The 14,715-nt window shown below is 50.5% G+C and overlaps 1 protein-coding gene across 1 annotated transcript in view; it reads left to right on the top strand.

The window, feature by feature from the left end:
• Myo18b (myosin XVIIIb) overlaps window positions 1–14,715 on the top strand; it is a 193,066-nt gene that overhangs the window by 41,545 nt on the left and 136,806 nt on the right. Inside the window, exons 16-19 of the mRNA XM_006249578.5 lie at window positions 59–218; window positions 3,296–3,479; window positions 4,128–4,347; window positions 5,993–6,102. Of these exons, the coding sequence (XP_006249640.2) occupies window positions 59–218; window positions 3,296–3,479; window positions 4,128–4,347; window positions 5,993–6,102 (674 nt within the window). The remainder of the gene's footprint in view (window positions 1–58; window positions 219–3,295; window positions 3,480–4,127; window positions 4,348–5,992; window positions 6,103–14,715) is intronic.

The raw sequence follows: 14,715 nt of genomic DNA on the forward strand, positions 1-14,715 counted from the left end.
TGCAAACAGTGCACACGTTCCTGACAGACCCCCGACATGCACTACCGTCTTATTCTAGAACCCCCCTCGATGCGGACCTGTGAGCAGCCCCTTAACTGTGAGCTTTTCCACCAGCTGGGAAGGGACCCTGTGCGCTACGACCTCACAGGTTGGCTTCGAAGAGCCAAGCCCAACCTCTCAGCCCTGGAGGCCCCTCAAATCCTGCAGCAGTCAAAAAGGTGAGCCAACCCGGGCGTGGGACAGGGCAGGGGCATTGTCCCCTACGGCTGTTTCTGTTCCACAGCAATCCAGTAAGCAACGGCAATGTAGAAATCCCATTCTGTCTGCAGCCGAACGGAGGCCATGACTCCAATTGTAGTAGTGCTATGTCTCCCCTGGGGCAGAGGAGACCTAGCAGCAGAGCAGAGAAGGCTTTCGGGGCAGTCAGCTCCCAGCTAAAGAGCTGTGTCTCCACATTTTGGCTTTCCACCTTTCATTAAGTATCTGAGAGATGATGTGCCTGGAGTAACTTTTATGGACATCCTAGAACCCGGGGGCTCATAAAACCAAAATGATATGTTTTGTAGCAGTAGGAAAAAGCTCTCTGCACTCCCTGATCACTCGTCCCAGAAACACTAGCGTGAGGCCCTGTAGCAATCCAGACTCCACTTCTAGGTTAATAGAAAATGCTTGCTTTGTGAGGGTACGTGACTTGCAAGTTCAGTGCTGGAAACCAAGTGGGGCAGAGCCTAGCGCGGCGAGAGGGGGAGGGGCTGGTGTCTCGGGTGGCAGCCGAATTGGGAAGGAGTGTATGCTGACTCTGACTGCACACTGTGACCTGTCCTGCTATGCTTCGGAGGAACTTTACTTCCGTACCTCCATTTTGCAGATGGAGAAACAGACATCCCCAGTGGTGAAGTTCCTTGCGTTTGACCACAGAGTCGATTGACTCTCCTGACAGGGCTAGGATACAACTTGAACCCACCCAATGCTCAGGGAAGCTACCAGCATCTCAGGGTCTTATGATCAGAGTCCAGTGGAAACCTCAATCTCAGAAGGCCACTGGAGTTCACAGCTCTTGCAGAGACCCAGACTGGGAATATTGCAAAAGGAGGGTTAGCGAATGGGGCTCTAGGACACTGGAGTGACAGTGAGTCTCTCCTATGACTTCCTTCACCGTAACGTCAAAGCCATGCCAAGCAGAAGGCTCAGCAGACCTGCTCTGCTTCTCAGCCAGGGGATGTGTGCATTGTGCTTCAGTGCCCTCCCGCTCATACAGGAAACTCGGTCTCCACACCACAGCATGGGATGCTCGGGTGCTGGCCACACACGGGTGCTTTCTGTATAGCTTCGGTGATGTAAAGCAAGAGGGGGCTTTAGGAGAAGCCTGGGTTGCAGCAGATTCTATGCATGCCTTGGGGCCTTGTAGAGTCCTTTCCTGCTCTGAGACCAGGCGGCTGAAACCAAGTGAGTGGTACTGAGTCAGGAAATGGTGGGACCAACTCTTACTGACTGAGTGAGCCTGGGTCTCAGCATTAGAGCAACAGCCAGAGCCATAGCACGACTGGACATAACTCCTATTAGAATGTTCTGCAGGGGTGATGATGCAAGCCTTTAATCCCCGAGCTCTGGAAGGGAGGCAGAGGCAGGGCGATCTCTGTGAGTTGAGACCATCTTGGCTCACATGGCTAATTCCGGGCCAACCAGGTCCTCACAGCAAAACCCCGTTTCAGAGCAAACGACAGAAACACCAGATAAACACATCTAGAAGAACATTTTGAACTCGTTGCAGCAGGTCACCTAAGAGCCTAACCCTGGTGACTCTAATCTCTGCTTGATCTTGGGGTGAAGATCTGTAGTCAGAGCTTCAGGGAGCCCACCAGGACTGGATTCAGGTCTCTAGGGCTCCACCTATGGGCTCAGAGGCTTTCTGAAGGTTGCGTGCTCCTTAAGCTGTAGTCTGGTCTCTTGGAGAGAGCATGGGACTTGCCCAAGGTCACTTGAGAAGTGAAAAAGGCAGAGATCTCCGTCCATTGCGGTAGACAGTGGACAGAACCCCATGTCAGGTTGGGGCTGGGATTGGGAGTATCTGCCTTGTCCACCTCAGGCTTGTGGCTTCTATGCTGACACTTGACATCCTGGTCAGACCTTGCTGTGAGCACACTATGTGCTACATCTCTGTTGGTCCTATCATGTGCTCACACTTTTAGTACATCCAAGCGCCTTGGGCTCCCGTGAGCCAGCATGCATCGGTCTGGATCCTAAGTCTTTAGGGCTGTGGCTGGAGTAGGACCTGAGCCTTCAGATAGTGGGGAAAGGTCCTTGAATGCTCCATGGGGAGATAGAGCCAGTGGTCCTGGGCAGGTACAAGGCCCCTGGCTCCCAGCTCCACCCACTGGAACACCAGCTGCCTTTTTCTCTCTGGAGAAAAAGAAGAAACTTTGATATATTACTTAGAATTATGACAATGGATTATGTGGCATTGCTTTCCCAGCTCCCCGTGGATCTCTCTGTCTGAAGGATTGCATGGCGACCACTGGGTAGCATGCAACGTGCTTTGGGTCCGTTCTTACTGTCCCTACCTCACTGTCCCCTCCACCATCATTATTCCTCTTCGCTCCCAGAGGGATTTGGGTCTACTGTCTTGCAATCAGCACACACACAATCCTATGTCTCTACCAAGTCCAGGATTCGCAGAGGAGAGAAAGCAATGGTTCTGTCCTCCTGAGACGGACCAGGGGTCTTTTAATGCGATTGTTTCCAGTCACGGCTACCCTTCTTCAAGCGGTCTAACTTCATTCTTCATCGTGGTGGCTAAGAAGAATTCTGTTGTGATATAAGTCATGTTTCCTTATCCATTCCTCCGTTCCTCTGTCGGACACCTACTTTGGTTCCGTATCTCTGCCCTTGAGCAGAGCCAGCTTGGTTACATGAGGGAGCACTGGGGAGCCAGGTACCCGCACCGTGCATGTTGGAAGAGGCCAGTTGTGGGCAGGCTGGGGGAAAGAGGGAATTGCTTAGTTCGAGCCTTGGTGCCTCATTATTACTGTGTAGCAGTGAACCATGTAGATAGTGCCTACTGTATACTTGGCTTGTTCTAGGGAAAACTAACATGGCTGGGCCTTCAGGATGAGGAAGACTTTGTAGGATCACCAGGAGGAAGATGCTCAAGGGCAGGGGAGGAGAGAGCTTCTGAGGAAGGAGCCATCAATTCTGAGACAAAGGCTCCACAAGCAGGAGGGTTGTGAATACAGGGGCTTATGCCTTCTTTCCATGTAGCTGAGCTCCCTGCAACCTCTCTCTCTTCCCTCACTAGGGAGGAGCTGCAGAGCCTCTTCCAGGCCCGGGCCAAGCTGCCTCCTGTGTGCCTAATGGTGGCTGGGCTTGAGGGCACCTCCCAGCAGGCTCTGCACCGGGGTCGCGTGGTCCGGAGGGCCTTTGCCAGCAGCCTCGCCGCAGTGAAGAGGAAGGCTCCTTGTGCCCAAATCAAGCTGCAGATGGTGAGTGAGCCAGGCTCTATGTGACCTTGAACCTACATGACAGGGACCACCATGCTGTCAGGCTGCTTCGTTCTACCATGCGCTCAAAAATCAACAGGAGGGGTCTCCTCCATTCTGCTGAGGGGAGCATGGAGGTCCTAAGTCCTTGGGAAGTGTGGCCACAGCCATTCCTGAGAGGTGACCCCTCCCCAGGTCCAAGCCTAGGGCTGTGGACCTTTGGGGATACCCATGGGTCACCAGGGCCTCCTTGTCTGTGCTATCAGACTTATACTTGCCTTTCTCCCCAAGTCACTGCCTCTGGTGGGGTGCAGGCAGCAGGGTCTAGCACTGATGTATATAGACACAGGCTTCCTTAACCTGGTAACAGAATGAACGCTTCAAATCTCTACTCCTAGTTCCTAGTCATGGTAACTCTACTGGGGGTGACCTGGGCCCCTCACTGGCCTTGCCTATGCCTCAATTTCCCCATGTGTCCACAGGGGCCGTTTTAAAGGTCCTGCTTTCCCTGAGCATAAACCAGTAAATACAAGATCCTGGATGAGGGACATAGTGGGTCCCCATGGGTGTGCAGGCCAGGTTGAATGTCCAGATGCCTGAATGCTTCCCCCTGAGACACTGTCGATGTTTCCCTGTCTGCTTTGGTTCCAGGATGCTCTTATCAGCTTGCTGAGAAGGTCTCAGCTGCATTTCATTCACTGTCTTGTGCCAACCACAGTGGAAACCAAGGCTGGGCAGGGGACTCCAACACCATCACAGCCTGGTGGGGACCAAGGTGGAGCCAACGAACCCCCAGCTCCGGACATCCCAGCACTGAGGGTTCAGCTCGCAGGCTCTCATATCCTGGAGGCATTGCGACTGCACAGGGCAGGTAGGAGATGGCTGGGAGCAGAGTACCTTGTCCTGATGGCTCCCACTATGCGCCAGGCAGCCTCAGGACAAGAACACGCATTATATGTCAGGTAGTCACAGAACAGGAGCACCCACTATGTGCCCTGAGTTGTGCGCACAGTGAGAAAAGTTGCATTTGTCTCCCATTTTACAGATGAAGCAACTGAGGTTCGAAATGGTGACAGACTCCTCAGGGTCACACAACAGGGACAAGGCAGGGCCTGAATGTGAATTGGGTTTTCCCTACTCTGAAGCCCACTTAGCTTCTACAATTGTCTCTGTTTTCTAAAAGGCTAGGCCTAACCTTCCACATCTGTCAGGGTAAGAGTAGACTTTTCCAAAAGAGTCACAGTTTGAGGGCTTGAGGTCTGTGCCCTTGCTGTAGAGTCAAGAAGCTCACGGGTCCCTGGGGGCTCGTCTCCTCTTAGTGGGCAGGGGTACCCCCAGAAGAGGCAGGGCAGCAATCAGGTCATTGGTTAGAGAGGCTGGGAGTCCTTGGTGCAGAGCTGAGACCCCCATACACACACACACACACACACACACACACACACACACACTACCATGCATGTCAGCTCAGGCAGACGGAGATGAACACAGTCATAGAAAAAAAGGGAAAAGGGAATCCACAGCTGGGAGTCAGGTCCCACAACCAATAGACCTGCCTGACGCATACCAGGCTCTGTTGTATCTTAGAGTGTGTGTATATGTGGACATATATATGTGATTGTGTGAGTGTTTATGAGTTTGTGTGTATCCATATGTATGTGGTGTGTTCATGTCTGTATGAGCGTGTGTGTGGTGTGTGTGTGTGTGTGTGTGTGTGTGGTGTAGTATGCTGTGTTTGTGATAATGTGTTTATGTGATGTGTGTGGTGTGTGTGTTTATGATGTATGATACATGTGTACGGTATGATTATGATGTGTGTGGTGTCTCCTGTCTATCTGTGCACAGGACTTTTCTTGCCCCATAGATTACATAAGAAGAAGCATAATGCCTTGGGCAGTGTTCAAAGGCTTTAAACACAGTTTCTTATGGGGCAATGGAGGGAAAGGTATGAGAGAGAGAGAGCAAAAGAGGAAGAGCAAAGAGAGAGCAAGAGGGTGAGAGAGTGAGCAAGAGAGCAAGAGCGAAGAGAGAGAGAGAGAGCGAGAGCATGAGAGAGAGCAAGAGAGAGCAAAGAGAGAGGGAGAGAGTAAGAGAGCAAGAGAGAGAGAGCGCACAGGGAGAGAGAGCATGAGAGAGAGAGAGAGAGCGCACAGGGAGAGAGAGCATGAGAGAGAGAGAGAGAGGAGAGCACAGGGAGAGAGAGAGAGAGCAAGAGAGAGAGAGCGCGCACAGGGAGAGAGAGCATGAGAGAGAGAGAGAGAGAGAGAGAGAGAGAGAGAGAGAGAGAGCGCACAGGGAGAGAGAGAGCGTGCACAGGGAGAGAGAGAGGGGGGGGGATACCTGAGAGAAGGCCCTCTGAGGACACTGCAGAGTTTTCCAGAAGGTCTTGCTGAGGAGGGAGTCTGTACAGGGAGCCCCAATAGCAGGAACATGTGAGCATCAGACAGCTCTGACTGAGCTCTAACGTACCAGAGTGTCACCTGAGTCTTCCCACCATGACTGGCCTGCTCTGTCCCCAGGTTACGCTGAACACATGGGGCTCGCTCAATTCCGCCGTCGGTTCCAGGCGCTGGACCCTGCACTGCTGAAGAGGCTTGACTTGACCTCCGAGGGACTGGATGAAAGGAAGGTGTGTGAAGTAGATTGTGGGCAGGAGTAGGCCACAGAGCCTGTTCAGTGTGGATTGCTCAAGGGGCAGATAGACCAGGAGGGAATCCAGGAGGGGGCTGCAGAGAGTAGCATGTGATTGAGTCAGACCACGGCCCCTGACTCTATCTTCCCAACGATGTCTTTGAGACCATCCCTACCCAGAATGCCCTCCTGAAACCTGCATGGGGAATGCAAAAGAAAAGAATTAGAGGAAATAGAACAGTTTGTCATGTGCCCAACCACACAAGGACTGTGTGGGTACAAACCCAGAGGGACTGAGTCCCCAAGCCCTGAGGTGCGTACGGGAATGTTTGAACAGTACCTCACATGAGGACATAGTGAACAGCCGTCTCAGGGACTTTGCATTGACTGTACTCTTTCCAGGGGACATTCTCTGATGGTCCCTTTGCTACCTCAGCTCAGGAACACTCATCCTGGGATCCTCTAACTCCGATGTCTCAATATTCCCTGTCTTTAACGGAAATTAAGTTTTCTAGCAAGTACTCAATAATTTTACTCAGGTGGCGAATACACAATCGTACATTCAGAGTATGCACATACATATGCACACACACAGAGGCACATGCACAGACGCATGCATACAGAGACACCTGCAGACACATGCACACATATATAGACCACACAGACACAGACACACATACACACACAGACACATATACACACATATACACACAGGCACATGCTGCTGTGTACATACATACATGTGCACATACACACAGAGACACATACAGACACATGCACACATATAGACACACACAGGCACATGTATATACACATACACACATACACACACACATAGACACTGACACACAGACATAGGCAGACATACTCACACACAGACACACACACATTCACACACATACACACACAGACACATATAAACACAGACACATGCTGATGTGTATGTACATACATGTGCACATGCACACAGAGACACATACAGACACATGCACACATATAGACACACACATGCACATGCACACACACAGACACACACATAGACACAGACACACAAAGACACATGCACACACACAGCACACACATGCATGCACACAGATGCACACACAGACACACACATTCACACACATACACAGAGACACACAATACACACAGAGTCACATATACACACAGACACATGCTGGTGTGTACGTACATACATGTGCACATGCACACACATACACACATACACACACATAGTTACAGACACACAAAGACACAGACATAGTCACACATGTGCACATACATAGCACACACATGTACACACATAGACGCGCACACAGACATACACACATTCACACATTCACACATTCACACACATATACACATACATTCATACACATACACAGAGACATACATACACATACATTCATGCACATTCACACACAGACACATACACAATCTATCTCCATTCTTTTACTGTGTCTTCCTGTTTCCAGTCTTGTTCTAAACCCGTGAAGCCTCACTTCACTCCTCACACCCTGCTGTCTACAGTGGAGCTGCCCATGAAGAATGTCTCTGGGCTTAGTGGTTAGAGATGCCTGGTGCATTCATGGGGCAGCCCCGAGAAGCAAGTACATTTAGTTTCTTTGGCAAATGAGTCCCTTCAAGATGAAGCGAGTGTCAGGCCCTTAGAAATGAATTCCACAGGTGTCCCTGGGCTTCTTCCTTGAAATCAGATTCTAAATTCCAGGGGAGGGTTGTTGGAGGCAGGTGGGTCTTGGGGTCAGTCAGATATGCATGGCTTCAGCTCTCACTCAGGCAAGTGACTTTCCGTCTGCCTCAGACTCTTCACCTTTAAAGTGAGAGCAGTGGCAGCGGCTGCCTCCGCCTCCGTCAGGGATCTGAAGATAAGATACTATAGAATATCCAGTGTGCCTTGCGCAGGTCCCTGCACACAGGAGGGGCTTCACCACATTATTTGCCCCTGTCAACTGCAGTAGCAGTGGTTGAAGCTCAGTATCTTTCAGGGTCAAGGTAAAGGGTGGTTGATTCACAGACTGTTCACAGACATACAAAACCATCACACACAGCCCCATTGGTGTGTGTGTGTGTGTGTGTGTGTGTGTGTGTGAGAGAGAGAGAGAGAGAGAGACAGAGACAGAGACAGAGACAGAGACAGACAGACACACAAACAGACACAGAGAGAGAGAGAACAGAGAGAGAGACAGACAGACACACACACAGACATACACACAGAGACAGACACACAGAGAGATAGAGAGACAATCAGACACGCAGAGATAGAGACAGAGAGAGACAGAGAGACAGAGACAGAGACAGAGAGAGTCCAAGTATACTTGGAATCTTCTACACTGCCATCCCCAATGAACCATGAGGTTGCAGGGGTAAACAGCATCAGAGCCTTAGTCCCTTGGTTCCTGTCATCCATCCCAGGGCACGGGTTGCCCCCAGCAGACAGACACAGCTCCTTCTGTGAGATCTCTCCCATCCGTGTGAGAGTCAGCTGTCCTCTCTCTGTTTGGCAGCTCACTTTGGAAGCCCTACAGTTTGGTTTGGCTCCAACTCAATCAGTGTCTGGGGTCCTTTCTTTTTGGACCATGCATGTTTGATCTGCCATATGAAGGGTCCTGCTCCGTTGGAAACAGAGCAGGGTGGGGATGTGGGGGAGCCTCCCACAGGGGTGATGTGTGCAGAGCATTTGGACTTTGGGGGAGTCAGCAGGATTCTGCAGTGTCTAAGCCGAATCCACCTCCATCCACACACATTCCAGGCCCCAGAGAATGGAAAATTACCAGTGCAATGGACTTGGTGTTGCTTCTTATTCTTTTTCCTATTTGTTCACAAATTTCATTTGCTGGGGCATGGAATTTTGGTGGCAAAGAAAGAAAAATACCATCTTGCCTCTTAAGAAAAAGCTAATAAATATTCATTTGTCAGGCAACATGATGGGCTATGAATTAAACATGAGCGTGCACTCCGTGGGCAAGCCGGTAGGCTTTGCACACAGAGTGGTTAAGACCTCGGGATTCGGTGAGACAAGTCTGACAGCTAAGAAAGGTCAATGTCACCGGCAGACACTAGACGGCAGCAGACAGGATTCTTGTCAGGGTGGAAACCGGGCCCTAGCAAAGTCCCCCTTGCGCCTGACATGCGGTGTCTTCGCATGCTGTGCTGGTTCCGCCGAGAGGTGCTCTGCTCTCATTTTGGGTACTGCGCACCCTCACGCTCACATCGCAAGATAGTTTCCTGGTGTTGAGGTACACACCTGTGATCCCAACCCTAAGGGAGAAGGAATTCACACTCACCCTCAAGGCACAAGGTGAGTTAGTGCCCAAGACAGTCCTCCAGGACAAAGCCTTTCTTTTCTCAGCAGAGGCGGCTGAAGCAGGACTGTAGAGCCGGACAGAAACAAAGCTGGGATTCAAACCCACACTCTCATCTGGATCCTTACACGGGACATAAACAATAATTATTATGGGCAGGGAGGCGGGCTATCAGTTAAGAGCACTGGCTGTAATTGCAGACAAGCTAGGTTTACCCGCATCTGGCGGCTCACCACCCCCGTTAACGCCAGCTCCAGGGGATCCAATACTTTCTTTTGGCTTCCATTGGACCCGTCTAAACATGGTGCACATAAGCTGTCACAGACACACAGACATAAACATCTAAAATGAATTCATTAAAAGCACGGCGACAATTGTGGTTGTCTGACTTTTCTTGCCGTGAGGACTTGATGAGAAGCCCCTTAAAGGAGGAAGCATGAACTGTCGTGGCAGAGGGAGAAGGAGGAGGTGGTGGGAGCAGCAGCCCACATCCTCGGCAGCACGGCATGAGGCTGCTTGCTCCATATCAGATCTTCACCTGGATTCAGCTCTTTCCTGCAGGACAGGGAGCTGTCCACACGTGGTGTTCTGAACTGGCTCTCGGTAAATTAATCCCAGCACCTTTCCCTGCTCACTGGCTGGGTCCTTGCCTCTGGATAGCTCTTTGTTTCACTCCATACTCTTCCTCCCGCACACAAGGCCATTCGATTACATGTACAGGGCATTTGTTGATGCACCTCTTTGCTGCCTGCAGCTTACACTCAGGACCCCTAGGGTTAAACGACACCTTCTGCCTTTAACTGTGATGTGGTCAACGTGTGAGGGAGGGATTCAGGAGTTCAAGATGAGCGTCAGAGCTCGAGGCTTTAGCTTCGAACGGCATCTCCCCATGGCTTTCCAAGGACATATGCCCCCCATAGCTGGTAGACAGCTGGACAAAGGCAAATTCAGTGCAGCCATCCAGCTCAGCCCCGGGTTTTTCTCAAGCTCTCGCAGCCCCACGTGAGACCCTATTCCTCATTCTTCCTGGCTACATCCTTCTCCAACATCCTAGACACAGGAAGCCCTTGACGGATCTCTGGCAGGGTTTTTACATCTAATCGATTTATCAATTATTAAGAGGCAGGTGTTAACGCCCCTGGCCACTTGTGTTAAGTAGACTTACTTTTCTCTAATTCGCTCCATGTTCTGCTTCTCACGCCTTGGGGCTCTCTGCCTAGGCACTAAGTATCTACCTGGCTGGCGGGCAGGTTAACCCTTCCGTCACCGGACACGTCCCTAGTCCTTGGTAGCAGTGGCTTTGGTCTAAGTCCAGTTGTGTTTGTGTAGGAGTGACACCATCTCTCTCATGTTCACCGTCTGAAGGGTGTTGCTCATTTCCATTCTGCCCCTTCAACTAGACTCTGGACAGAATCTCTTGGATGCAGTGAGCCGCTGTCTGACTTACTTTGTCCAGGGTCAGTTGTTCTTCTTGTGGAATATCCGAGGAAGATGACGGTGTTTCAGAGATGATAGATTCCTTCAGGATTGGTGTTATCAGGATTCCTTCAGATTGGTGTTAACCTAGTTCTAGCAGAAGGAAGTCTTTGTTCTATAGACACGCCTCCTCCTGATGCCTTCTTCGGTGCCGTTGTTATAGGTTAGACACCATAAACCTGTAATTAATGTGGTTTCCTGTATTTCACTTAATCTTGCATCTTTTTAATTCGCTTAATATATATCTTCATAATACTTTAGCTTTTGAGACTGTCTCGCCACGTAGACCTCATTATCCCAGAACTCACTCTGTAGACCAGGCTAGTCTCTAACTCAGAGATAACCTGCTTGCACCTCCTTGAGTGCAGGGATTAAAGGTGTGCACCATCATGCAAGGCTTCATACAGTTCGCTAATTATTTCCTATTTATGCTTTCTGCTGTTCTTGGGTCTTGAAAGGTTCGAGTCAACATTTTCTGGGGTCTTGAATGAATACAAGCTTTGATAGCACTGACTTCCCAGTCTGTGTGCACATGGGTAGGGCTTTGTTTTGGGAGGATTGGGAGCACAGCTCTGTAAGGTGTTGATTGACAAGGGCCTTCCCCCCACCCCACACACACCTTTACTGTGCAGTTGTATAGCCTTTCTGGGTTTCATTACTCAGGGTCTTGTTTGCTTTCCATGACTGTGACAAACATCATGGATTGAAGGAACATAGAGAAGCAAAGGGTTACTTCATCTTTGAGGTGAGGTGACTGACTGTCCTTCACAAGTCAGACAGGATGGGAACTCAAACAAGAACTTAAAAGATGTCATGGAGGAACACTGCTTGCTTCTCCCTCGTTCTCTCTCTGTCTCTGTCTGTCTTTCCCTCTTCCCCTCCCTCTCTCTCTGTCTCTTTCTATCCCTCTTCTGTCTCTGTCTCTCCCTCCATTCCTCCCCCCTTCCCTTTCCCCCTCTCCTCCTCCCTCCCCTCCTCTCCTCTCTTAGCTCTCTTATATAGCCCAGGACCACCTTCCTAGGGAATGGTGACACCCATAGTGGGTTGAGCCCTCTTCCATCAATGAACGATCAAGGAAGCATCCACAGACATGGCCGCAGGCTAATGTGGCCCAGGGGATTTCTCCACTGTGGTTCTTTCTTTCCAAGTGACCCTGGTTGTGTGTGTCAAACCAGCCAATCACTGTTAGGCTGATTGCTTCCCTCTTGCATTTTCAAGAAACTCTGCCATGTGGAGTTTGTGTTTTCCTCGATGCCACATGCTCTGCTCAGACCTCCTTGGTTCCTCATCTTCCGATGAACACACCGACCTCCTGGGAGCTCGAGGGAGCTTTTATTTTTCTGGAAGGAGCACAGTTTGGGGAAGTTATAAGCTGTGAGACTCCATCCTGTTTTCTTCCTCTCCTTCAGATGCTCTCTCATGCAAATCATTCAAATCGAGTCATTCCCTCCGATACCACTCCCAGCTCCGTCTGTGTATCCCAGGTCTGCCTCTGAGCCCCACAGCTGAGTCCTCGGTCCAGCGATTTGATTTCATAAATGAAGGATTTCCACTCGTGGTTCTCAGTCCCTTTTGTCTTTACATCTCTTTCCCGGTATTTTACATCCGACGCTCATTAATACATTCTTCTTTTGGCGTCGCGGGATCAAACCCAGGGCCCTGTACATCTCATCAGAGAGCCTGCCATGGGGATGCCTAGAGCCTGTTCTGTCTTTTTACTCATTAAGTGGCATGTACATCAGGTCTCTGAATGAATCTACAGTGAGTACTTGGAAATCTGTGCTCTAAGTCCACATTCTGAGAGTTCCTTCCCCTGATACAAGCTATAATATCAGAGAGAGAGAGAGAGAGAGAGAGAGAGAGACAGAGAGACAGAGAGACAGAGAGACAGAGAGACAGAGAGACAGAGAGACAGAGAGACAGAGACAGAGAGACACACAGAGAGAGACAGAGAGAGACAGAGACAGACAGAGACAGAGACAGACAGAGAGAGACAGAGAGAGACAGAGAGAGACAGAGAGAGACAGAGAGACAGAGACAGAGAGAGAGACAGAGAGAGACAGAGACAGACAGAGACAGAGACAGACAGAGAGAGACAGAGAGAGACAGAGAGAGACAGAGAGAGACAGAGAGACAGAGACAGAGAGAGAGACAGAGAGAGACAGAGAGAGAGAGACAGAGAGAGACAGAGACAGAGAGAGAGACAGAGGGAGAGACAGAGACAGAGAGACAGAGACTGAGAGACAGAGAGAAACAGAGAGAGACAGAGACAGAGACAGAGAGACTGAGAGACAGAGACAGAGAGACTGAGAGACAGAGACAGAGAGACTGAGAGACAGAGAGACAGAGACAGATTCTATTGAAAACTGGGTGTCTTAGACAATGACCTTCAGACATGGGTCTTTCTTAACCATCTTGTGACTTGACTTGCCTAGCATGAGCCCCTGGTGTCTCTGCCTGGCTTTCAAAGCAGCAGTGGTTTTATTCCAGGGCCTGGCTCCTCCCCAGTGAGGGCTGCATCTACATCCGTCTTCAGGGTCTGCATCTGTTCTGGGTAGTATTTCTATTTTCCTGATGAGTCTCAACACGGAGAGTTGTGTACATCTGGGTCACCATACACTGTGCTCTATGTCTGATTCTGTCTGTTGTCTCTCTGTGCCCATGCCCGTGACTTGTGTCCTGGTCTTTAGTGTGGAACCAGAAACAAAAGGTACCTCAAGCCCACTGGCTGTTCCATTGCCTACAACTTGTGAGGTTCCTAGATATAGAGTTCACTGCTCGCCTCAGCCAGAGCCGCCACCTTAGCCGTGACACCCTCTGCTGCTGCTGCTAAGCTCCCACTGCTTCTGACAGACCTGGGGTGTAGGTTAGCCATGCCTTGCTCTGTGACCTGGGGTGTAGATTAGCCATGCCTTGCTCTGTGACCTGGGGTGTAGGCTAGCCATGCCTTGCTCTGTGACCTGGGGTGTAGGCTAGCCATGCCTTGCTCTGTGACCTGGGGTGTAGGCTAGCCATGCCTTGCTCTGTGACCTGGGGTATAGGCTAGCCATACCTTGCTCTGCAGACATGAGACTGTCCTGACTGAGAGGCTGCTGCTTTCTTGGAGTGACTTACCTGCTGGCCCCACTGTAGACTCAGAGCTGGGTGGGATTTGGGGAGCAGAGATGAGATGCCCCAGTCAAGATGGCGGCCAACTCCTACTGCTCTGACCCGGGCTTTAGCAGGCTTCCAGGAGCCACTGGAATCGTTTTGTTCAATTTGTCAAGAGTTGAATTTGTTCTGTTATGAAACCGTAGCTGTTGTTATGATGTTGGCACAGAGCAGAGAGAGGTGGGGAAGCTACTTGCTCCACTGTTTTGGAAACATCTCTCTCACAGGCCACTCCTATGACCTCTGTAAGTTCCTTAAGCCAGGTGTGTGACCCCATGCACTGAGGCCCAGAGACAGGAGCAGCTTGCCCAGGGCCTCACAGACAGTGAGTGGAGATCCAATCTAGGTGTCAGTAGCCAGGAGGAGGGCAGATTCATGAGCTGGGTCCTGGGCCCTCTAACCTCCTCTCCTGGACCATGACTCTTCTCATCACACTGGAACTCAGCTGCTTCCTTGGTAAAGAAGAACAATCTATTATTTATGACAAAGCCTTCGATGCACAAATTATGCACAGACCATTGGATTAAAAGTCAGGCTGAAAACTGCCCCTTCCCTTCTTTTTAAAAGATCAAGTCTCTCTATGCGGCCCCGGCTACCAAAACTCACTATGCAGACCAGGAACTCTCTGTTTAGACCAACCAATCCATCCACCTTCTACACCT

This window comes from Rattus norvegicus, chromosome 12 (genome assembly GCF_036323735.1).
Source record: "Rattus norvegicus strain BN/NHsdMcwi chromosome 12, GRCr8, whole genome shotgun sequence".
NCBI classification, from domain to species: domain Eukaryota; kingdom Metazoa; phylum Chordata; class Mammalia; order Rodentia; family Muridae; genus Rattus; species Rattus norvegicus.